General features: G+C 44.6%; 1 protein-coding gene across 15 annotated transcripts in view; it reads right to left on the reverse strand.

Moving 5' to 3' along the window:
• Positions 1 to 27,196, reverse strand: part of DHX40 (DEAH-box helicase 40) — a 1,529,377-nt gene that overhangs the window by 609,371 nt on the left and 892,810 nt on the right. For all 15 annotated transcript variants that reach the window (XM_069615133.1, XM_069615132.1, XM_069615130.1 and 12 more), the window contains one exon: positions 20,678 to 20,758. In XM_069615133.1, the coding sequence (XP_069471234.1) occupies positions 20,678 to 20,758 (81 nt within the window). The remainder of the gene's footprint in view (positions 1 to 20,677; positions 20,759 to 27,196) is intronic.

Here is a 27,196-nt window from a genome sequence, read left to right on the forward strand (position 1 = left end):
CAAGCCATTTGAAACGCTTCAATCCATTGGAGGATATCTGAACCCTCCACAAACACACCAACCAAATCTTTCATAAACTTGGTGGCTGGGGACCTGCCACTCTCAACTGGTTTAGCTGAAGTCCCCACGCTAGCTTTCTCTAGCTGGATTCTCTCGTGCTCAGTGTCCCTATCTTTGAGTATCACTTGCTGTGCCAACTCATCTTTCTTCAACTCAGCTTCTGTTACATTTTGTATTGAAAGGCTAACTGTTCCCGTTGTAGCTCCAATTTTAAAAGTTCAATCTTCAGGGCTTCCCCCTGAAGAGCAGTGCTGGGATTTGGAACAGAGGCAGCAGGAAAAGTGGCATTCCCAGAACCAGTTTCAGCAAAAACCCCGGAGTCCTCATTGGTTGCATCCCCCGCTTCAAGAGTTTCACCATCAGTCTGGTAGTCCACCAGGGCAGCTATCAGCTCAGCCCTAGACTTATCCACAAAGTCTAACTCCCTGGCTTCACAAGCACTCTGGAGAGCCTCTAAGCTTATCCTAGTCAATTTGCAATAGACTCCATTGCTTGTAATGCAGTTATCTTGTACACAACTAAACCTCAATTTAACAAAGTGCAGATATTTTAGTGGCACGGTTATACACTGATTCTTAAAACCATAAGAATCCCACCGCTGCCACCAGTGTAAAGACTGGAGGGTGGTCTGTACTCCTGCTCTCTATATGGTAGAGGAGAGGCACAGACGACCCCAGCCAAGAGTCTCTATTGTTGGTAGCAATGGACGGGAAATCAAGGCCTAGCTTCTCAGGAGGTGATGCAGGCTGGTTCTTAAGTACAGTGTAGTCCCCAATCCCCCACAAAGGAATGTTCACACACTGTATTAGTTAAAACACAGTCTTTATATAATTAAGTTCAAGGTTATGTACATAATCACAATAACTCACTTTGTGCTCAGAAAATCTACAATGGCAAATATATACAGTTCTAAGTGGTACCACAATTATTATTAGATTCCATTAAAGTGCATCAACTGTACTCTGGTATTATGTCACACAAATCAATTAATAGAGGTAACCAACAATAGACATAGGAGGAAAACAGTTGGTTAGAACAATTGGCAGAATACTGGCCCGTTACCTAGAGACAATTCTGTGTGGAGATCCCCCCCACCTGGGCAAACTGTAAAGTAAAGATATATCCCATATATATAAGCCCAGTCCATATATTGTTCAATAAGTCTCATTTCCTTCTATAATGTTTCTACCACCCCAATGTACCTGGAATAGCAGAGTTCGACGTCGGGTCGTCGACGGATCCTTCTTCAGTGGCTTCCTTTAAAGCAGGAGCCACGGATCGTCGAGATCCCACAAAGAAAGTGAACTCGGCATCGAGGCGGCAGCTTCAGTCCCAGAGCTGCTCGTCGACGGCACAGCAAAGATGTCCTGCAAGGAAGAGGCGTGCGGGACACCTCAGTGATGATAGTTCAGGACTGCAAAGAGTTTGTGAATAACTGTGGCCCAGCAAGAGCGTTGAGTCGTCCGGCGTCTCTATGGTCGTTGGGTGGCAGGAAACCCACCGGCAGATGCTCCTCAGCGCATCAACCCCCTGGCCTTCTCCAGCGGGATCAGGCGGGCTGCGGTGCGGACGAGCGTGTCCGTGAAACAAAAGTCTTAGGCAAAGGAGCATGCGGCTCCGTTCGTCGGCGGCTCGGCATCATGCGGTCCCCTCTTCTGGGCAACATGGGTTTGACAGGCCTCCAGCGGTTACAGCAAACTTGCGAACCCTGGTCGACGGCGGTGGACGGAATGTCCGGTGCTGATCTTCGTTCTCCTCAGCGGTCCCAGTCTCTGATTGGCAGCCTTTCGAGGGTCTGAATTCCAGGGCGTTTCAGCGAAGGTTAGCGGTGCTCGATGGTCCCTCGCAGCACGGGAAGAGGGCGCCTAACCAGCTCCTCTCTTGGATCAGTCTCGACGGCTTCCGGCTTTCGGCGAAGGGAGACAGCAGTCAACCTTCTTCTTCAGGCTCGGCTTCGAGATTAAGCCTCAGTTCCAACTTCAGCTTCTGAACAATTTCCAGTGGTGAGAGGTCCCCAGATATACTATTCTGTCTCTCATCCACACTGTTGGGTCACACTCAGCAGCCAATCATACAGAAAGCCATTCATGCAGTCAGTCAGCCAATCAGGCATACAGTGCATTCAGGCCATATTCCTCCCTTTCAGACACTCACAACAAGGAATGTGTATTGGGACAAGTACCCAGCCATTCAACTCTACACACTGCATTCATATCAGTTTCGGGCAGGGCTCTCTCAGTCATTGTGTCAAACACCAGAAACCAGATATCCACAACAAGAAGTGCATATTGGTCACACACTCCATTCACCCAGGTTCCACCCACAGGGTGTACCCACAACATACAGTCACTGGGAAGGCTCCAGCCAGTCTGGCCTGGACTTCACAACAACACCATATATGGAACTTCCACCCAACAGCCAGTCAGGGGGAAGGGACAGAGTCAGGGCTTTCCCAGGACTTTGGGAAAACAGGTAACAGACAATAGAAAGCAAGAGGCCACAGGTGCCATCTTGTTTCTTATCAGGAATCAACTGATTCCAATGGCAGGGCCTGGGTATCCCAAAATGGAGGATACTCAGAGCTACTGTCAAATTCAGCATGGAGCTGCCACCAGCCCATACCCTGCTCTGTGGGCCACACTCAGGTGCCCAAAAACATACAGTAGGGGCACAGTGTTGCACCCAGACACATGGGTTCCATAAGGGTATCCCATGGGTCTGTACACCAAACCAAAAACAGGAAGAGTTGCACTGCCAGGAGTCCCACAGGGACTCCTGGGCAGAAAACAATACAGAACACAAATGAAAAAGGACTACAGGAAAAGGACAGGGAGGCCCTGTCCCTCCAATGCATTTACAGAATCACAAAATCTAATCAGGTCATGTTCTGGTGATCCCCTGAATACGATCCTATCATACTCAAAGAAGCACATTTTGTCCTCTCGGGTAATGTAAACAATGATTGTTTTTTATCCGCAACTCACTATGCGCCCGAACATTTTCGCCAGTCCTGGCAGTATACAATTGCTGGTCAGTTATATGCGTTCACACAACGGCAAGGTGACTAGATAACCTAGTCCCTATAGGACTGTTTGTATGTAATCAGTGATATTCATATCGAGACCAAAATAGGCTTTAAACAGAGTTGGACAGGATTAAACTTACCCCAATCCTCAATGAGACACTAATTCCCATGATTGATAATCATAGTGGGTCATACGCAGTAAGTTAACGGCTACGCGCTTGAGCAGTAATGTACATTCACCTTCACTTTACTGATTCCGTTCGCGAGAAAACTCTCAGCGTCTCAATTCGCCAAAGCTGTAATGACACTAAGTATGTTTATTAATAGAAGTCCTATCTCTAATTTCGGAGTCTATCGCCCTTTGACAGAAACACAGTGGCCATCGTGAACATCCCGTATTCGGATGGCAACCACTGTCACAATGCACATTATTGTTCATGTGTGAGTAACACTGACATTCATAGGTGCACTGGAACAAAAATACAAAAATACATGAATGCCTGTTCAATATGAAATGCAGCAATACTGCAATTTATTGTCTGAAACTTTCAGTACATAATGTTGCTGACCCGTTGTTTCAAATCTCTGTTCACCTACCAAGAGTTGTTTCAATTTAAACCAGTTTGCTATTCGAGTTGCTTATTAAGACCAGAAAAATGGCTTTTAGTAAGGAAGATCAATATCATCTCTTCCCTCGATAACGTCCTCTTGTCTGTACTGACATTATTGCTTGTGTGAACTTTCTTTAATATAGACCATTTCAGTTCTTCACACTTATGATCAGTGGAGACAAAATGCCTGACCAATGGCGCTGTCATAACTTTATTTCTGATGCAGCTCTTGTGCTCACTTTTCCTAATTTTTACTTTGTGCTCTGTCTTCCCTACGTATAGCTTGAGACAGGGACGCCATATTACATAGACAACCCAACTGGTATTACAATTCGTAAAACATTTTTGTTGTCATGCTTTTGCTAGACCAATGTCTAAACTAGTAGTCCTTTGGGTCTGAGGACAACATCTGCACATGCCACACGGACCATGTTCCACTGGTTTTTTGAAACCCCATTGTTTAGTGATCTTGAGTTGTTTATCATTTGAATTCGAAATGTCATTGGTTGTAATTAGATCTTTCAGGTTCTTACCTCTTTTGAATGCACATCTCGGAAAGGGGACCGAGTTGGCACTTCTAGACAAGATGTGCCAATTTCTTTTTATGATTTGGCTGATTTTGTTAGATAAAGGATTATAAGTACTAACAAATGCATCATTATCAACTCCATCTGCTGTCACTTTCCTCTTATACACCAATAGAGCTCCCTGATGGTTGTTTGAAGTGCGTTTCAGTGATTTTTTAACAACTTTGTTAGGATAACCTCTAGAGATCAAATTGTCACCCAACGTTCCAGATTCTTTCACAAAAACATCCTTACTCGTGCTATTATGTTTAAAGGCATGGTCTAGTAAAAATGTGTATTGTCCCAACGGGTCGGCCATGTTTTTTTAAGCCTAAGTGGCTCGATTTTAGAAAACTTTCATATGGACCTTACCCGAGTTTTCGTCCATTAAACGCACGTGAAAACAAGAACCAGGGAGCCGCCATTTTCTGATAATCCTATCTTTTCCCCCGATCGCCCTGGCTGACCTGCTTTTGCGGCACTAAATCAATTCCCCCGCCCCTGAGCCTGTCATCAGCAGACTCGTACCGCCCATTTCCCAACGCCAAAGCACGTCTCGTGTCAACATTCGCTGCGCTTCAGCTAATGACGTGTCGCCATGGAAATGGCAGGACGCCTCTCTCCTCAATAAGTATAAACAGACAGTTTCACAACACACAGCAGCCGATTTTCGATTCCATTCCTCTCTCCGTGTTACTTTGAGTATTCTGTGACTCGTTTCAGTGCTCTGGTCAGCTACCTTCACCGCTTGTAGCCCGTGTGAACAGATACATGTACCACCGCTATCAATTATTTTAGTTTGTTTAACACACAATGGCTACAATAATGCCCTACATGTACGAGCCCGAGTATGCCGAGGAGGAACTACTGGAAAGGGAAGCACGCGAAAACGATGGGGATTCGGACGGCAGTTGGCAGGACGAATCAACAGATGAAGAGCCTGGGCCTAGTCGAATGGACGGCGTCTCCACCTGGTGCACATGCAATCGGTGCAAGCTAATGCCAACTGAGGACGAGAACTGCTGCTGCCGAGAAAACTCGGGATGCCTGGCCTACATTTCGGAAGGCGAGCCACGACCGCAATGCATCACCGAGCTGCCAGACTTCAGGGCAGCCTGCCTCACACGGGCCGTGTTGAGAATAATGATGGTGCTTATGCACGAACTTCGCGCAACTGTTCGTCCTCGTAATCCGAGTAACGAGTAAGTATACTCTGCTTGTCATGCCACTCCTATTTCATGTTCTTCTACTATATCCAAAATGACATCTACATATCATTGTAACGCATGTAAGTCATTCAATAGTGTGCATTGTCTAGATAGCATTTGTCCGTGTAAAATGCCATTAGTTACAAGAATTGTCATTGACAACAAACGTTTATTAAACTTATCTGGGTCATTTAAAAACAGTTTGTTTCATTCCTTTTCACAGGTGGTACAGGCTGGTGGCCTATCGTTCCTTTACATGGTGGCTTCACGGGAGCCTTGGACACCGCGTTCGAAGAGTGATACCCGCCTCTGCCGTTCGTGCCATTAGAGAAACATTCCCGAGTGACAGCGGTCAGTACAGGGGATTTTCTCTCGCTGTGCTGCAAACTGACCTGTATAATCTTTAAAGTCTTGTATTTTTGTTTCATGAAAATAAGATACAAAATAAAACACCACATATATTTTAACAACGTTTGTCTCGATTTTTTAAATGAATCAATTGTGTCTCCATTCAAGGATGGACGTCAGACATCTGTGCTCCGAATGGGTGAAGGTCTGGTTGCTGTGAAGCAGGGTGGTCACTATCTAAGCTAACATAACATATTCTCGATAATGCATGCACTAAATAACACTTGTTCTAAGTCTTTCAGTAGGTTATGTCTCTATAAAAGTCACACATATATCTATACTAACAATTACCATTGGATTATACAGGCCTTAGGGTCTTGGCCACTATAATACACCGGTTGAAGTGTGGGTCTGTGCTCACAAGAATCTCCGGTATGTGGCATTTGTTATTGATAAGCAACGATATACTATCATTGATATAAAGGCGATATACTGTATATTGATATAAAGGCGGTTCGTGCCGGTGGATGCGCGCTGGCATGGGGGGCTGTGACGGGCGCAAACGGCCAAGGTGCCAAACTATATGTACACTTCAAAAGGTGTCCCACGCCAAGGGGCCATCGGTCACATGGCCTCCTCAGACCCCGTGTCTCCAGGCAGGCAGGCCTCCCCTGAGGCAGGCCGCCCCCCTAATACCACGACATACATACGTCATTCATTCACAAACACACCCCAGTTTCTAATACTTTAAAAACCACTCGATATGTCTCATGAGAACATCTGTGTGCTTTGCAAGTCAACTCTTGAACGTGCTACCTGGGAACCACTGAGATCTATGCTAATCTGCTCGTCGTCGTGCTATCCGTGAACTTCTGTGACCGCTTCGAGCATACCCATCAGTGCGCTACCTGTGGCCATCCACCTATTCTCCCGCAACATACTGCTCTGCTTGCTGAACCCAACTGTTTGTTGGTCAAGGTAAGGCCATGTATCCTGGTTATATTTCGCAGATTTTTAAATTTCTATCTATTTTTGAGTAGAGTACACAATAGTGCTATGTTCATTGGTCTCATTGGTATTGACTTGAGTTTCCATTGCTATGCTATCAATAGATCTATTTATTTTCATCTGTGACTATTGTGATTGAATTGCATCCTTCGGGGGTCCAGTCAATAATGTTAGCATGTTTCCTTCTCGTGCAAGACAGAACATCCAAGGGACGAGTCACATGTTCAGATTTCAGTCACATCAATTATACATTTCTGCAACTTATGCAAATACTAAGCAGCACATAATGAACTGGTATAGTTCCTGCGACCACAACAAACCTTGCATTGATCATTGTATGATTCATTTACTTTTGTATCAAATCTTTACTCTTGAAGATTGTATAATAATGTCGATATTTACCTTTCAGATTTATCAACAATGCCTGCCTGTTCGATTAGCGGTTGCCCTTCGAAGACCCATGCGAAATCTGAAGGAACTACAATGCACAATGCACGTATTCCCGAAAACTGTTGATCGAATAAGAGAATGGGTCAGACATTGCGGATATCCACTGTATGAGCTGGAAAGTAGAGTCCAACAAGTCTTAGAGGACAAGAGGGGTGATCGATACCGCATCTGCAGCCGGCACTTTTCCTTGGACATGTACACAACTTCTTGGGTAACAAAGAAGAATAAACGGCGAACGACACGGAAATTGCGCGAAAACGCTATTCCCACTCTATTCGTCCACATTCCGCCACCGGTGAGTCAAGTGTCCGGATTTAGCTTTAGGCCTTGCGGTAGTGTGTAGCCGAATGGATTAATAGATATTGTAGGTGTTCTATCGCTTGTAATAATTTCGATATTGATATGAGTGTATAGTTTTTTGAATAATGACATTTATCAATATATTCTTTTTCGATTTCATAACCCACAAACGCAATGTATATATATATGGGGACAGGGAACTGTGCTGTATTGAGCATTTTTCAAGTATTCTGTCGGCTTACATGGCTATTTTTAATATTGGCATTTCATTATCAATCATTAATTGACCTTTACAACTTCTTGACTATCCCTTGAATCTGAAGCAAGAACATTCTACATCCTTGACGTGGTCGCAGTTATCAACCACTTCTAGCGCGTATCAGGTAATTTTACTAGGCTAATTCGCTACATACTTGTTTTATACATGTCAAGTAATAGTTTTATTCTATCGTGTAATTATCTTACCGAATGTTTGGTTACTGCTTTCCAATTAATATACACCTTAGTTATCGTCCACTGGTGTTTGTTTTCAGTTATAATTAGTGTTATCCATACTAATGCAAGTACTGTCTTTCAGGGAGATGCTGAAGCGTCCGCCACATCTACAACGTTTCTAGATGTTCCTCACCAGCAGGAGGTATGCATACTGACAGCTCCATCGAGCGTCATCATCAGAGCTGGAATTCTTGTCGTTTGATTGTTCTACACAATGTTTCATTCGTGGTTAGCCGTTGATATGTACCTGTGCTGTCGACCCCAGGTGTATGTTATGTTTTCACAATTGTAATCCTCACTAATGCAAGTACTATGTTTCAGGCAGTTGATGGAGCGTCAACCCCTGCACTTGATGCAGAGCCTGACATTCAAGTATACGAATCGGCGCAACAGCTTTCGGAAGTGCGCACTACATTTGCAACATCCATAGATATTCTTCAGCAGCACGAGGTATGGATAATGACAGCTCCATCATGCGTGATCATATAACGTGATTCCATTTGCTATACTTTCTTCCCTATTAACACAAGTGCTGTGTTTCAGGGAGACGACGGAGCTTCCACCACAATCACAACATCTCATTTAGATGATGCAGATGTAAAGGAATCGTTGAAATAAGTCGATGAAATGTGATCATATTTGGATTTTCCTTGATTCTTTTGGACAATGCATCTTTCGTGATTATCTCTTTTTATGTACCTGTGCGTTCGACCCCAAGTGTGTGTAATGTTTCCAATATTGAAAACCATACTAATCCAAGTGCTGTGTTTCAGGGAGACGACGGAGCTTCCACCACAATCACAACATCTCATTTAGATGATGCAGATGTAAAGGAATCGTTGAAATAAGTCGATGAAATGTGATCATATTTGGATTTTCCTTGATTCTTTAGGACAATGCATCATTTGCGGTTATCTCTTTATATGTACCTGTGCCGTCGACCCCAAGTGTGTGTTGTGTTTCCAATATTGAAAAGCATACTAATGCAAGTACTGTGTTTCAGGGAGATGCGGATGCCTCCTCTCCAATACAACCATTCATGGCAGTCCATGCAGAGCCAGAGGTATGGATACTGACAGTTCCATCGAAATAGATCATCACTGGTCGAATACTTGTCCTTTGATTGTTGCACACAATGTTTAAATCGTATTTGGCTATTGAGATGTACCTGTGTGTTCGTCCTCACGTGTGTTTTATGCTAACAATATTTTGATACATAGTAATGAAAGTACTATGTTTCAGGGAGACGATGGAGCCTCATTCCGTGCTGTCTATGCGGATACAGAAAATATAGTCCTTGCAGCGCAAGAGGAAGGGAGGACATGCGGAAACGAATCGGAGCTACAGCGTGCAGATGTTGAAGGTCGAGTCAAAAAAGTTGCAAAGAAAAAAAAATAAAAAAAGGTTAATTACAAACAGTTCATAACTTTAAAAAAATGTTTGTGCTGGGGACTATTTTATGTTTTTTTCCAGTCAATTCTACTACACTCCATCTTGTGTTTAAACTGAACATCCCTTTTCCAATATCTCCTCCAGTTACCCGTGGGTGTCAGAACTATACACACACAGACAGTGAAGCGAATGAGAGATGTGGCTTGCCAGACCGTGTACACTATGGAGGAACTATTAATTGAGGCGAGGCGTGTTCAGGCTCGAGATGCTCATGTCCAATGGCCAGAACATGAATTAATTGTGTTTGGAGACTACAGCAAAGTTGCATTGGACCATAGCTACAGTGCGACCGCACCACCACAAGAAGATGTTATTGAATGTATTGAAGATAGCTCTGAAGTATTTGCAGATCAATTTACACAATCTACACCCGCCAAAAATTTGCCACCAAAAAACCTGTCGGCATTGTTGTGTTCTCCCATCAATGTTGAAGTAATAGATGTTGAAATGACAGTGAATGAACCAGCCGCAGCATCCATAGACGCATCAGAACTTGATATCAGCGATATTACTTTCCAATGTGTTGAAATCTCCACAAAGTCAAAGGCCGAAACAACGTTGACGCAGGATGACAGTCTAATGAAAGAGAGCAAATACATTGTATTCGACAGTTGTTTGATGGAAATTATAAGTATGCTGAAATGTGTGCATTCCATTAGAGGGAAAGTATGTGGGAAGCCATTGATTAATGTGACTCGTCAAATAAAAGGCAGTAACGTCAAAATAAATGCCGTCTGTAGATTAAATCATAGGTTCTCATGGTGGGCACAACCAATGCTGGGGAAAATGCCAGCAGGCAATCTACTGTGTGCAGCTGCATCACTTTTTAGTGGCTCCAGTTTTAGAAAGTTAGAGGCTTTCTTTCAGTTTGTGGGACTCCATTTCATTTCTAAAGCACTGTACTACACATACCAACGTGATTATCTGTTTCCGGCCATTAGTGATGCTTGGAAAATTGAACAATTGTCTCTAGCAAGTACATTCGAAGGCAAACGATTCAGGCTAGCCGGCGATGGACAGTGCGAAAGCCCTGGATTTTCTGCCAAGTACTGCACCTACCACTTTCAGGACATGGATAGTAAGAAAATTTTGAGTTCGGTGGTCGTGCAGGTAACACAATGTACATCGTCAGTGGCCATGGAGAAACTAGGTTTTATAAAATCAGTGGAATATCTACAATCGAGGGGAATGCACATCGACCTCATAGCCACGGATAGACACGTTTCAATTGCCAAGACAATGAGAGAGCAGTTCCCACATATTAAACATCAATTTGACGTATGGCATCTTGCTAAATCAATCAATAAGAAAATCTCGGCTGCAGGAAAAAAAAAAGGTTTTGAAAGTATTTTGCAGTGGTCACATTCTATCACCAACCATCTTTGGTGGAGCTCAAAAACTTGTGAGGGGTCAGTGGAAATACTACTTGAAAAATGGCGGTCACTGATGCACCACTGTACCAACGTTCACCACTGGACAGCAAATGAACATTTCCACCAATGTGAACATGGCCCTTTGTCCCCAGAGGAGGCACGGAAGAAGAAGTGGTTGATTCCATCTTCACCAACACACAAAGCCATTGAGAAGATTGTTTTCGACAAAACTCTATCAAGAGATTTGAGAGGACTGACAGAATTCTGTCACACAGGAGATTTGGAGGTGTTCCACAATATGTGCCTAAAGTACAGGCCAAAGCGCTTGCATTTTAGCTTTCGGGGCATGAAACATCGCACTCTACTAGCGGTCTTGGCCCATAACAGCAATGTCGGACGTGAACAATCTAGGACTAGGGGTAAAGTAAGGATGCCTCGCTACACTAAGGTGTTTTCAAAACGAAGTAAGCAATGGGTGATCAAACCAGTCTATGATGAAATGCAGTTCGACTTTGTGAAAGGCCTTATTGTTGCTGTGTTAGAGAAGCACAGATATGGAATTTTGGACGTTTCTGTGCAGAGCAGTGATCCATTGCCACCGAACATTGCGACTGTGCCATGCCCACCCGATGCACAGCTGATTGTGAAGTACAAATCCCGGTTTAAATAATTGCAATATGATTGTCTTTTTGTAAATAAATGTTATTGTACAGTGTACCTGTAAACCTAACCCCTAACTTCACCATCATGGGTGGCGAACAAGCTGGGTGTCATCTTTGAATTCTCTCTATTCACCTCACATATGTGTATGTATATATTTTTCTCATGTCTCATCTCATGTAAATATAAATGCTGCACACTGTTAACGGAGGGGAGGCTTGCGTATTGCAAATAATAAAACAAACAAACAAACAATAAATCTCACTTTTAACTCAACTCCTGTGGTACTTTATACTTTCCCTGACCTTCCGCCAAAAATTAAATGTCTCAATTTGGGATGCAAAGCTCGCAGACAACGGGGACAAAATTGGGGCACTTAGAACGCGCCAGCCAAGCGGGCCGTGGCATTTGGGAGAGAAGCCAGTTCGCATTTGCACATTGAGGCGCACTACATAGACGGATTCTAAAATTCAAGTTCTCATAGATGCCTATACTACGTGATGTTGCAAATAAAGAATGCGAAGGACAGCGCCCAGATGAGGCCCACAAGTCGCACTGGAAGTATAAGGGTCTATTGTTTTTTGACCTTGAGACAGGGACCATGGCGAAAGAACTACATTTGAAGGGAGTGCACAATAACGTAAGAGACGATAAGGCAGAAAATTCAGAAACTAGACCGAGTTTCAGTTTTAGGTCAGTATACGAAAAATCATTGTTAAGAGCACGGTCCGTTTTACAGACTGCATTACGAAGAGACACAATGGAAATTTCAAATATAATGTAAGTAAATCTTTACAAGCTTTTATACCGGAATGAAGATTTAATGAATGGATGCATGAATAAATGAATGAATGAAGAGCTAGGAAAAGCAAGTAAAACTGTTCGTAGTGGGCACATGGGCATGCAGGTCCACTGGTCTCACCGATCTCGCTCCATGGCCCAGCCACTTTTCCCTGCACTACGGGACTGTCTCTGTATCCTTCAGCCCCTTCTCCCGGCATTTACCTTGCACTTGCCACCAGCTGGCCCTATTATTTAATTTGTATTCAACTAACCTTGTACAGCCCATCCCCATGCGCGATCAGAAAGACACCTGGCCTAGTAGGATCGTTGTCTGTCTGCCCTTGTTCCCCACCTGCCTCGTCACGCCTAGTAACACTTGAATATAGGCGCGTTACAAATGCCATATCATATATCATATCATTCCTCACGCATGTAGACTGTTGTTTATCATTGTGTGTTGGCCTCGATTTATCTCGTTACTTTTCGCATTGATTTTAGAGACAAACATACTCCATTGAACTACCCTTGCAAGCAAATAGTTTCTGATCGGCCGTAATAAATAAAATGAGTAATATTAATGAAGTTCGGCTAGCGAGACTAATTATCATTTTTTTGTTTTCATAACAGGTATTTGATCCCTTACTTGATCCGTTTGAGACACCGGCGGATGGATTCTTCAGCAGACACCTGCAGCTTCATGTCAACAACTGGAGCACGATCACCATATTATGGGACAATCGCCAAGGGCCCACATGCCCTTACGCTGTACTAGTGGCTAGAAGCAATATATCAACCTTTAGGATGGACTAGTGCCTAGTTGATGGAACAGCCTTGCGGTTCACCGTGCTTCCAAAGTGATTCTTTTTACGAAAATGAACACCCTGTGTACCATAAAGGAACAGCGCGTGACTCAAGATGAAACGGAACAGTTATTGCGGATACAGATAAAAGAAAATAAATGGCTTCCGGAGTTCATATGTCAATTGCTGAATATTCTCTAAACATTTAATGTCAAATAAATGTACTTTACCAAATGTACCGTGTTGCTGTTTCATTTTAAAGTACAGTTTCATATTCCGAATTGTGGCGCGCTGTGTTGTGAGTTGATCTGTGTTGGTTTCCGGGTTCTGTGTGAAGTCGCGTAGAAGACGACTGGGCGCGTTTGCCTACGCAGCACAGTAACGTCACGGGGAGAAGCGGGGAATATGAATGTTTTGATAATGTCAGGCTCAGGGGCGGGGGAATTGATTTAGTGCCGCAAAAGCAGGTCAGCCAGGGCGATCGGGGAAAAGATAGGATTATCAGAAAATGGCGGCTCCCTGGTGCTTGTTTTCGCGTGCGTTTAATGGACGAAAACCCGGGTAAGGTCCATAGGAAAGTTTTCTAAAATCGAGCCACTTAGGCTTAAAAAAAAATGGCCGACCCCTTGGGACAATAAAATATTTTACTAGACCATACCTTTAAGCCTTAAAAATTGCCTAAATGGCAAATTGTCTCGTAATGCTTTAGGATGAAAGCGGTTATACATTAGCAGTGAATTTCTATCGGTGGTTTGTGGAAAGGTCTTACCCCCAGGACATTTGATACAGTCTCTGCAAAGATAGTGATGTCCAAGAAAACGATTTTGACTTTACTAGAGGTGATAGTGAATTTCTGGAAGGGATTAGTCTCATTCAGCCAATTGAAAAAAATAAAGTACATCTTTCTCATCTCCGTGCCAACTTAGCAGCACACAATCAATGTATCTCTTCCAAAAAGTCAGATGATGTAGGAAAGGATTAATATGACTGAATATCATACTGCATTGCGACAGTGGTTGCCATCCGAATATGAGATGTTCAAGATGGCTGCTGTGTTTCCATCAAAGGGCGAGACACTCCGAAATTAGAGATATGACTTCTATTAATAAACATACTGAGTCTGTCATTACAGCTTTGGCTAATTGAGACGCTGAGAGTTTTCTCGTGAACGGAATCAGTAAAGTGAATGTGAATGTACACTACTGCTCGAGCACGTAGCAGTTACCTTGCCACGTATGACCCACTATGATTATAAATCATGGGAATGAGTGTCTCATTGATGACTGGGGTATGTTTAATCCTGTCCAACTCTATTTAAAGCCTATTTTAGTCTTGATATGAATATCACTGAGAGCGTACAAACAGTCCTATGGGGACTAGGTTATCTGGTCACTTTGCCGTTGTGTGAATACATATAACCGACGAGCAATTTTACACTGCCAGGACAGGCGAAAATGTTCAGGTGCATAGAGTGAGTTCCGGATAAAAAACAATTGTTTACAGACAATCACATTACTCGAGAGTGCAAATGTGCTAATTGAGTAGGATAGGATCGTGTTCAGGGGATCACCAGAACATGACCCGATTAGATAGAAATAGTGACATGTTTAGTGTTTGAAGCAACTCCTGACTTTGAAATGATATGTAATTATATTAATGGTGGTTGTTGAGTAGTTTGTTGAATACATTTGTTGATTATTGATATAATATACGGAAGAACATGTCAAAATCGGACATGCTTAGTGATAGACTGTTTTTTTGTTTATGCTTCCAGCTCTTAATCAGCACACGACAATGAGAAAAGTGCGGATAAGATACTTCACATGCACCCATTAATGTGGACTCTGCACACATGGATTAACACCAGAATATAAAAAACAAATTAAGCACCATCCATATTGTAAGAAGTTGATGTGATATTGTCGAATTAGACAATAGAGGAAGGGGTCAAACAGTTTGATTGATAGATGTATTTACTCAATATTATGATATTCAGCACAAATGGTTGGTGACTATACAGGAGGACAACGCTTGTATGCGTCCTGTGGACATTTATCGACCTTTGATGTCCATGGTGTAAGTATACTGATTGGAGAGATGACCACACAATGTAACTTGGTTAAATGTGGTGCTAATAATAATAGTTACTTCCAAAATGTCCCCTTTTGTTTTGTTTTTTAATACACAGCCCCAGCTAGATGAGGGCATTGAAATTCCTTCCAAAACCTTTGATTTATCATTATAATATCAACCAGGTTAAGTGTGAGTTTTTTTTCATGAATTTATTTCTACTCAGACGCGACTAATTAACTATGTCACGTGAATAGTTTCAAGTATTATTTTTACTAGTTCATTAATGTTGTGCATCTTCACATGTAGGTGAAGCCAAGGAGCACGAATCAACCGCCGGATGCTTTTTATGAAATACATACCAGCAAGATCACCAATTTAATTATACCCCTGAAGAATTTTCAATCAATAATAAACTTTGGTGTAATGGAAAGAAACATGTTGGGATCTTATGTGTCTTATTAATCATGACCAAGTTATATACTGTTAGTTAGTTTGTTATATTTTGTTGTACTATTTGTTTATGTCACATCTTTGTGCGGTTAGTCGGTTAGCTATTGTATTGTTTACTCATCATGGTACGATGTGTTAACATGTATGGATTGTGTAGATTTTTATGTTGAGGATAGTTTTGTCTGGTGTGTTCATCACTTATTGATTATCATTAGTTTGAGTTTGTATATTTGATTTATTATTAGGCATTTTTTGGTTCATTATTTTAAATTGAACTGATGCATTATTATAATTTGTATGATGATGTAGTAATTTCTTTGTAAATCTTTTACTTATGGATTTTATTTTAATAAAATTATGCGATTTGAGAATATTAGTGAATAGAGAAGAATTGAATTCTTTCTTATCCATATATTATAAAAATCAGTGGTCATTTCGGCCTCCCAGGGTTCCCTACTTAGATGCACTTTACCCCAGTCTTTCTTTTGCTGTATCTCACCATACAAAAAGTAGATGCCTATGGAGTTCGCCAGACTACAAAAACAAAGGAAACACACAATCCAAATCAGATCAAAAATACACGAGGGAAATACATGAGAAAAAAGGGCTCACTCAATACAGGGTTAAAATTCAAAAGTGCTAAGGTCCAGCAAAAGAGCTGGGGGTCTCGAAGGTAGAAGGAAATTAGCACAGAAATAAGAATTCTCCCCCTTCATCCGCATTAACCATCTGAAGGGTTGGTGGTCTGTCTGAACAACAAAAGTAGAACCATAAAAGTATGGCCTAAACTTCTTCAGAGACCACACAATGGCAAAACACTCACGTTCAATAGTTGCCCACCTTGTCTCACGGTCCTTCAGTTTCCTACTGATGAAGCAGATGGGGTGTTCCCTGCCTTTCTCATCCAGTTGACTCAAAACTGCACCTCAAAACAGACAGATTCTTCCAACACCTTCTGTGTTAGAAGAATCTGTCTGTACAATGAAGGATTGGTTGTAACCAGGAGCTCTCAAGAATGGAGCTTGACAAAGGGCTTTCATTAGTCCTTCAAAAGCATTGCTGCACCCCTCATTCCACCTGACCTTCTTGGGGAATTTGGGTGAGGAGATCATATTCAAGGGAGAAGCTATGGTCTCATAGGTCTCTATGAAGTTCCTGTAGTATCCAGTGAGACCTAGAAAGGCTCGTACTTGGGTCTGAGTAGTAGGGGTGGCCCAGTCTAGTACCGCTTGAACCTTGCTAGGCAATGGCCTTATTTCACCTCCTCTTACCTCATGTCCAAGGTAGACCACTTTGCTCTGAGCAATTTGACATTTACTAGCCTTTATGGTCAGATGGGCCTGCTCCAGAGCCTGCAAAACATATCCCACGTGGTGAAGATGCTCTTCCCAAGTAAGGCTGAACACTGCAATGTCATCCAAGCATGCCATGCAGAAGTAATCTAACCCATTCAGAACTTGATTCACCATCCTCTGAAATGTAGCAGGTGCATTCATTAGTCCAAAAGGCATAACCTTAAACTGGTAGAGGCCTCCTGGGGTGGAAAATGCAGTTTTCTTCTTGGCATGGCCTGTCAGAGCTATTTGCCAATAGCCTGAGTTCAGGTCAAATGTACTGAGGAACTTGGCTGAACCAAGTTTGTCCACCAGCTCATCTGTCCTGGGTAAAGGATGGACATCAGTCGTGGCGACTGCAGTAAGAGCTCTATTGTCCACACAGAATCTCAACTCTTTGGTTCCTGCTTTTGGCACCAGTACAACCGGACTAGCCCATGGACTTGTAGATGGCTCTATAACCCCCAAGATCAAGCATCTTCATGACCTCTTCCTTTAGGTGGAATCTTACATGATCGGACATTCTATACCCCTTGCTTTTGACAGGGAGACTGTCACCAGTGAGAATATCATGCTGGCCCCAAGAGGTCAAGCCTGGTGTCAGTGAGAACAGGGAGGGAAAACTGATTTAACAGAGCCTTGCATTACTCATATTGTTGAAGAGTCAAATCTGAAGAGAGTTTTACTCCTTCAATTGTCTCATCTGAGGGTTGTCCCCTGAGGAGATCAGGGATAGGCTCGCCCACTTCCTCCTCTTGATCAGAGGCTAGAAGCAAAACTCCAAGTTCTGGTCTGGAAACATAAGCCTTCTGACAGTTAGTGTGGTAGACCCTAGGCTCCTTCCTCCCTTTTCTCCACCCGCCACCGCCCCCCCACTCTCCCAAGCTACTACCATGACATCTCAGGGTTTGCTCCCAGAACCTCCCTGTCTCTCTCAGCCCCCACCTCATCCCTCCCCACCCAAGACTCCCCTAATCAAAAAAACATTGATACACACAACACACACACCAGCACATGCACCAACACACCCGTTCTCTTTGTCCTGCGCTTCTGGGTCCCACTGAGCCTGTCAGCCCCTGCGTGCACTAGTGACAGTTCGATTTAGAAAAACCGCCCAGTGTGGTCGCTGAGCAGTCTTTTTAGAAAAAACGTTCCGTGCGGTCATGGAGCGGTCCTTCTAAATGTTTTTTTTCATTTCGGTACAGTAAAAAAGATATGTTCAGTTATTAGTACCCGGCGAGAAACATTCAGATTGTTACACGCAATCTGATTGGCCCTCGCCAGGGAGTTACCCGACGCAGAATCCCTTGAATGTTAAACTTCCTTGAAATCCCCGGCGGGGGCGGTGAGAAAGCCCATCAGCTAATGAGGAGGCTCGGAACAGGGTAATTCCCGCTCCAAGCCACCACACAGCTGCAGACTGCCATCCTCCTGCGCCAGGGATTCAGTTAAGTGTTTTCTCCCCTCCCACCGTCCAAACAATCTCCCCCTCCACCCTCCCAACCCCACCTACCTTCTTTTTGGTCCTTTTTCGAGAGCGAAACCGCTGGGAACACTTCTGTCCCCAGCGCGTACGCTCCCGACGGCTGCCATGGAAAGGGAAAACGGACTCCTTTCCCGGTGGCCATTTTTGTTTGACTTTTTTTGTTGTTGTTCCAAAACGCTGCAGTGTTTCGGAACAGAAAACAATGCTATTAGTACCACGATCTTGCAGGCCGGGGTACTAATAGCAATAAGCCCAGAGCCGCAGGGGCATTACCGAGTCAGGTAATGCCCCAGGGGCCTTCGTTAAGGCACTCGCTTCGCTCGAGCCTGTAACTATGGGCCCCGGGAGGTAATGCCCCCGCGGCTCGGGGCTTATTGCTTAAGGCTGCATCGCATTGAAGTTAGTGAGTAGGATCTGGATGATCCTGCTGCTTCCTAACCCAACACATCATATATCATTTTACATTTCACTTACTGATGAGGTCAATTGGCTGAGCCATATCAAGAAGAGTTCTGTGGTTAAACATGAGTGTTTCATAGAAGAGTGGGTGCTGTAGCAAGTTGCCTGAACTACCCATCTTGATGTGCAGGGGAAGCAATCTACCAGGGACATCTTTAGATTAAGTTTTCTATGGGACTTTGAAAGATAATGCATTGTTCCAGCTCTGCAACATATTTCCACTTAGTCCAGTAAAAGGGTATCATATTCTGCATTTTGTGATTTTAAAGTGAGACTAACAAAGAGTGAAACATTTCTTTGTTCCGGAAACTAGAACAATGTCACCACAAGAAACTTGTCTTTTAAATGTTCTCCAGCTATGGAATAATACAGTTCAAAAGAAATTAAATGAGGCTCATAACTACAATGCGGTTTGTACAGCAAAGTATCCGACCTGTCATTTACTTGTAAAACGGAGTGGCGTTGTCGGGGATAGTGCAGTCTGACTGATATATCTTCAGCTGATTTTCCCATACATCTGTTGATGCTCTGCTGATATTATGCTGGTGTAGGAAAATCTTTTCAAACCAGAATTAAAACGCTTAGGCCTTAAAGGATATCCGATTTTGTACAATTCTTCAAGCCCATATAATCTACAGAAAATGTCTTCAAACCCAAAGCTGCTAGCGTACTGGAGTCAGGTTTAATTAACTCCTTAAATGCTGTGCTTTACTACACAAGACTATGCAAATAGGAGGAGCATAAAAGTCCTTAGCACTTATCACCCCTGCATATGGGGGTAGAAAGGACAAGTAGCGGCCTGCCAACCCAGCCTAAGGTAAGCGCAAGTGAATCACAGGCCACAGCAAGGGCAGTTAGCGGTCCTGCATGCCCCAGAGCATGGGGGTGATGGCTATTAGCACCTGGTGCTCCACCCTGGTTGCTGATCGCTTTTTAAAAAGTTTTATTTTGAGGGAAACAGACACTGCACAACTCTTTGCTGTCTATTTTCTTTAAAAGCAAACTACCAACAAAGGTGGCTGCGATATGACAAAGTAACCACAGTCAGGCAGGGTGGCCGTGGGATGTGACAGAGCCGGCAACGAGCCACGGTAAGTGGGAAAGTGTGTGAGGGAGAGAGGAGCGAGCAGATAGGGCAACGGCAGTGCACCACTGACTAAACACCATAGCTATAATGGTATCCTGTGAATTCGCCCCAGGATTGTAAAAATGGAGTTTAACTTTTTTCAATATGTTTTACAATACTGGTTCCTGCTATATTTATCCACTTTCATTAAGTGTTTTTACTCATTTTTATCGGAAGCCACTGCACATTTATTTAAAAATTTTAACAAAAGCTTTTTGGAATTGAAATGAATAGTGCCCACAGTAGTAGAAAATCTTATTAAAACAAACCTCACTTTCGGGCTCACTTTCCTAGAAAAAGAAAACATTAAGGAAAAACGAGATTGCAGATGGCCCAAGAACCTTTACATCCTCTTTCATTTGAGTTGGTCAGTACATGAAATTAGCTAAAGGAATGAAATCAGGAATGACCATTGCAGAGAGTCCTACTTAATAGTACACCGTTCATTATGTGCGCATTCTCAAATGTCGTCCTTTTGCACACAAAGAAAGGCAACAGTGCCCACTTGATATTTATTGACTGTATTTCAGATTGGATCCTGGGCTCAGAAGGCAGAAAGGAAGCATCAATTTGGTGTTAAAACACACACGCTAGGGATTTTGTTGCTCACCTGTCAATAGCATCACACTGATAAAGCTGCTTCAGGGCCTCCAGGATGTGTCTCTCTTCAGGGCGGTCTAAATACGGGAAACTAGGTAGGAAAAAAAGCAGATGCACTTCAACCCAGTTGTTACGAACCCCACATTATTATAAGTCTTTTATAAAGGGGTTTACTAAATTAAGATCTGAAGCCAAAATTAGCAAGCATAAAAAGTAATTGCACAGTGCAAAAACATAGAAACTGGTCAAATTTGAAAATATATTTCACTTATTCAGTGGTGGTGGTGGTAACATTGAAATTGGTATATTGAAATCCCAGTGAAATTCATTTGATGTTAAAAAAATACATAATACAGGGCATTTGAAAAATACTACCTAAGGTGAAAACATATGCACAATATGTAATTAAGCAATAATAATTGCAGCATTGGGCTGCAAGCCGTTGCGCTACGTCAACCATAGCAGCCACTTGGGAAGACGCTAGCCCTCCTGGGCACAAGCCTCACGCTGCTTACCCATACAGCTACTGCATTTATTTTCAATAATCTATTGTTCCTAAATCACTGTCTTAAACCTCCTAATCTTACACCCGCGCGTCCAGCTATACATATACTGCATTGATTGCCTACAGCTTTGCCTTTAACCTACCAAATGTGTGATGTAAACTGTTTTTAGCCAAAAAGCACACTTTATTTAGCTCATTGTACCGGGCATATATGACTAAGTATACTGCACTGATATGTTGCAGCTGTACCTAAATCCTATTGAATGTGTTGGGTAAATTGCTGAAGCCAAAAAAGCACACCTAGGATAGCTCTTTTGTACGGGTCCTGTATGCTTTTGCTCGCCGTCACACTTTTGTAGCTCTACCTCACCCCTTATAGTGCTACCGCGTCTACTTTTCACTTCACGCGTATCCCCGTTTTACCTGCATCACTGCTTCTGCACCTACACTGTTGACTGCATTTTATAGCACCCCAAAAAAGCACGGCTTTAAGCAGCCCTAGCCATAGCATCTGCCAACCTAGCTACCACTGAGACCCAGCACGGAGATAATGCTGCCAAACTCAGATAACATTCCTCCCACCCTATACAGCAACCCCTCCGCACCCCACACTCAGACACCCCTCGATACCAACCACTCCATAAACCACTTAGTAAATAGACTACCTGAGTTGAGTTGTCACACAGAGCCGTCCCATCACGCCAAATGCCCCAGGCCTAGCTCTATTAGGAATAAACTACGAGGCACACGTTTCTCATGTTGCAGAAACCACCAAACAAAAGCCGGAAGCTCCACTCCCTCACCCCACCAACCATCGGCCCCCTGGTCTACCTAACCTCAACAAGGATACAAGGATCCCTATGCCTATTGCAAGCAAGACCAAAACAATCTCCTCTCCCATTCCACTTCAATGCTCCCTTATTAACGCACACTCATTCCCAGCCCATGCCATGGAGATACATGACATGCTCACCAATCTGGATTTGGATGCTCTCGCCATTACTGAAACTTGGCTCCATGAAACAGCGGGTCCAGCCATCTCCCTAGCCCTCCCTCCAGTCTACACCCTTTTCCGACAGTACAGACCGCTTGCTAAAGGAGGGGAAGTGGCCCTCATAGTAAAGGAATTCCTCTCAGTGAGACAAATAAACTCACTGCTAGGGGGGAATGCAGATGCCCTATCAGTAAAACTCTCCCTCTCACCAAATTGCATGATTGCTATCCATATCATCTACCGCCCTGCAGGCCCACTAGTTGACTTTCATGGAAACCTACTCCATCTAGAAGGCGAGAATTTAAAAAAACACTACAAAATCCATCCCAGAGGGGGACTTTAACCTTTGCTCGATGATCTGAAAGATAAACCTGCCAAGTCCCTGGCCAAAGCGCTCCAGGACATGGGTTTCCTTAAATAAATCACGCACCCGGGGGTGTGGCTTGGAGCGCCATCGATGTGGTCGCTCCTCTGAAGCCATGTAGGGCAGGGAAAGGAAGCACTAAAGATTTAAACCAGGGTATTTTCAGTGGTTTAATCTAACTAAATACAGGCGATAGTGGTTTAAGTTTAAAGTGAGGCTTCAGGTGCACTGTGGCATATGTCACAGGGCCACTCGGGACTAAGAAACAAGGAAAGAGAAAAAGACATGTATCGCTACCTGTCTCTCCACAGTGCACTCCCATGGGAGGGACACCCCCCAAAACAAATTCAATAGTTGCTTAATGAAAGTAAACTGTCTTGTTCATAACTCAAAATAATACAACACTCAAAGTGTGCTTTCCATGTGGTCAATAAATAGATCAAAAACGAATTCCACAATCCATTTGTTTAAAAAAGGCAAAAACCAACTTTTACTAGTCTTTTTTAGGTTTCAAAAAGAAAGCATACAACATTGATATTTCTCAGTATATAGACACAAACACGCTAAACTTAGGAAAAATGTCACCAAATAATTTCACCATTCACGTTACAAACAAAAAGAACGCTGGCACATTCTCAAAGACCCTTCTTCCTGAGAGTCTTGCATGCATCATATTTCAATTTATTCTTCTATCTAACACCGAGCAATAATGTGCGGACCAGATAATTCCCGGGCTGTTTTCTAAATGTCCATTAGTGCCAATATCAGAATTCAACCAGTTGAGGTTTATGAATCCCAAAAGGTACCAAATCTATTGAGTTTCTTAGCCGACGCGTTTCGGACCGAAAATCAGTCCATCTTCAGGGCAGCTGATACCAATGGTTCCAGGACATGTGTTCATTCACAATTGCAAAACCTACGGTGGAAGATAAACACGTAACCCGCCATTAGGGCAAAATCCAAATAACATTTGTATAGATAAAATAGAATCAATTGGATAGAGTTAAATAATCTATATGAAAAAAATCCGAACCCCAACCTCGTAAATTCTGAGGCGGGGTCTATACGCATACACTTAGTAGCCAATTCTACTATGGGTGCTGTCACTGCAGCCAATCCCAGAGTTTCCCAAACGGGTGTCAAAAACTCACTCCCAAGGCGGGTCCACTCAAGGACACATTAGTTCTAAAGAAAAAACAAACAACAATAGACTTATGTTGTAGCATACTTCACTATATAAATGTCTACAACCTTAAGTGTAATTAGCCAGAGACTATAAGTATATGTGAAGCCTCCATAACACACTATTCCCTAAAGTAGTTGTGAAATCATAAAACTATGAAACATAACCACTAGCCATCAAACTAGCCTCAACTGGGTTAGTGAAAACCAACTGCTCTAGGAGTTAAGCATCCCAAAGTGAACCTGTCATCCTCAAAACGGGCAATTATCTCTGTCCGCGGGTCAATCCTTAGCCCTTAGTCAGATGTATCCGATGTAATTCCTAGAGCCCGGCTAGGAAGTGCATCGCACTTCCACGGTGCTCGAGGCATCTGTTTTATACTCCATGGAGTCTCATTGATCATGCGTCGGGAGAGCAGTGTAGGCGTGTGGTGCCGGCTACTGCTCTGCAACGCATGCGCGCTACAGTACATCCGTGTGCTGTGGCTTAATCTCGGACAGATCTCCAGGTCCGCTCTTTACGTGTGTGCTAGCGGAATAATATAACTTGTTTGCACAAGTCGGAGTCAGAAAAAAATGTTGTGTGCAGAGCGAGTAGTGCCGATATGAAATATCGGACACTACTCCTCTGCGCATGGTAACTCACTATCTGTCACGGTCATCCAGAGATTGTTAATGTACCCGCGCAGGCGCAAAGGGGAACAGCGCGATGTGTAGCCCTTGCGCATGGGTACCAGTGACTCACCCGGTCAAGCACGGTCCTACATTTAAACAAGAGCGCAGCTCCGTTCATGTACTGGCTACATATTGGAAGCCTCGCGCAGTGTTTCGGTTCCAAGAATTTAAGCCGGAGCTTAGAAAACGCACGATCCATCAAAGGGACCAGTAACCAATATCCAGGTGGAAATCTAATAATAGGTAAACCTCTGAAGCCGCCCGTGGGATGCCCGCCACCGCCGTCAAAATCATGCGGTTCCCTTGAGGGTACCGAGACACTAATGCCATCTAAGGCGACCGGAACCATCACAGCACAACCCGGCCCAAAATGATCATTTAACGCGGGAGCGTTCCATCCGAAATTGGCCGCCAAACCCAGCACCGTCACCATCCGAGGAAAGCAAGATGGTGGCCACGCCGGAGCCCAGCAGCAAACTATGAACCTCACGGGGACGGGCATGTGGAGTGCTGGGGAGCTGGAGAGGAGGAGCGGACGGGTGCCTGACATACTGCAGAGGTCCGCAGACCCGCCGACAAAGAGCCTCCCAGATCGAGTCGGAGGCAGCCGGGGCCCGAGACGAGAGATCCAGCCGTGGCCTGTACCTGGGGCACGTGGCGCTCGCGTGCTCGGCTGCGGGCAATATGCTGAAGTTGGCTCCCTCCCTCCTCTCCTCCCGAGCTGACTCGGAGCCTTGACGCGCACACCGGAGGAACGTCGGGCGGTGCAGGTGGGCCTCCCCCACCCCCGCCCTAAGGATCGACGTTGGCCCTTGTCGCAGCACCAACCGGCAACATCGCCGCAGCCACACACGAGAAACTCGCGGAGGCGACCAGGGTCTCCCCGTTGATTGATCTGCTCCAGGGGCGTGGGGCGGATGCCCCAGGGCCGCTCCTGTCACCCAGATAAGCTCTAACCTCGTATGTCCCACTAAGCAAAGCCCCCTCTCCGTGCAACAACTGGACACCCTGAGCTGGACCTAGCCTGCTAGATCAGCAGGGGACCCCAGCAACGGCCCAGGGTCCCTCCCGGACCAACCCTCCACGCGGCAGTCCCACCAGCTGAAGACCTACCTGCTACAAACTTCCCCCTTACAAGCTTCCTGGGGCGCCCCGGCCCATATACCCACCCAGTGAACTGGTTCGCCTCGGGGCAACGGCTCTTCCCGCCAGCTATTCTTTCCACGCTCGAATGCCCCTCGATAGCTAACTGTGGAAACACACGACCAGCCGCCCCAGCAACTCTTAGGAACCTGCAAGACCTGACCAAGCAGGGAGCTTGGAGCATTATTCACCCCTAGAGGCTTCCCCCAACCATCATGTCCAAGCAAACAAAGGCCAACAAGAGCACGAATATAACCACTATGTTCGCCACATCGGATAAAAGTAAGAAGCAAGACCCTCCTAAACTCACCCCACAGAAACTTCAAGTGGAAAGGGGTGCCCTCGCTACCAAAGGGGACCTAGTGGCCTTCATGGGCGACATGAAGTCTGAGTTCCGCTCTTGCCTCTCAGAACTCACCACCAAAGTGGAGAAGACAGACCAGAGGGTAACAGAGGTCGAGTAGAGGCTCGGAGAAATCGAAGACCATTCACAGGATCACACAACCACTCTAGGGGAAATCCAGAGATCCATCAATACCCTGCAACACAAATACGAGATCCTGGAATTTAAACAGGAGGACCTGGAAAACAGGGCACGTCGCAACAACCTCCACATCCGGGGCGTCCCAGCCTCCATCCCCGACAACAAGCGTGCGGAATACGCGGGGAGCTTCTTCGAGGCTTTACTCCCAGACCTAGACAAATCCCAGCTCTTGCTAGACCGAACCCACAGGCTACGCCCACGCCGGGGAGTGGACTCTGATCCCCCCCCCCTAATGTTTTTACCAGGGTCCACTTCTCACAACCAAAGAGGCTATCTCAGCGATCAGCCGTCAAGGAGATGATATCACCTTCCAGGGCACCCCACATTACTCACCCTTCAGAAAAGGAGAGCCCTCCGACCCCTGGCACGTTTCCTCCAGGACCAACAGGTCTGATACAGATGGTTATTTCCGACAGCTCTGCAGTTCTCATATAAAGGTACCCTGCGCCGAATTAGCCACCTGGAAGACACAGATAAAATCATGCACCCGACCTCACCCCGAGAGCCCTCCACGCCGAACCCAAAGGGGGCTGGGGACCCTGAGCTACCCCCCTCCCCGAAGCCCAGACGGTCATCATGGTCGAAAATACAGCGGAACAGCCAGAGGAGATGATCAAAGGTGGTTCCGCGTCCCAGGGAACCGATACTATTCTAGCCTCGGCTCACCTGGCCTCACCTAATAGGGATCCACCACCTCACTTCTAAACTAATAGATCTCAACGACGGTGGCGGCAGGCCATACCCATGGCTCATACCCACTCCAAGGAAACGTTCCAACCCTAGTTTCCTTGGAAACCCACAGTACACAATACTCGATTGGATAGTTGGCCCTGTTGGCCAAGGGTGCGTCCGTATTCACAATGTCGGCACACCCACTAGTTAAAGTTGCGGCCCCCCATTGGGGTCCCACATTAAAACCTCAAGTGCAGGATGATACTCTTATGGCTCACACCGGAAATGGCGGTTAAATCACCCTCTTGTGACTCCCCACCCAACCCAAGCGACGGGGAGAGAAGTAATATCAGACCATCAGACCTTGAGACTTCTCTCCCTAAACATCAATGGACTGAACTCTCCTAGCAAGCGAAAGGCAATTCTACTAAAACTCCAGGACGAGGAAGC

This window comes from Ambystoma mexicanum, chromosome 9 (assembly GCF_040938575.1).
Source record: "Ambystoma mexicanum isolate Mex_15411 chromosome 9, UKY_AmexF1_1, whole genome shotgun sequence".
In the NCBI taxonomy this organism is placed as follows: domain Eukaryota; kingdom Metazoa; phylum Chordata; class Amphibia; order Caudata; family Ambystomatidae; genus Ambystoma; species Ambystoma mexicanum.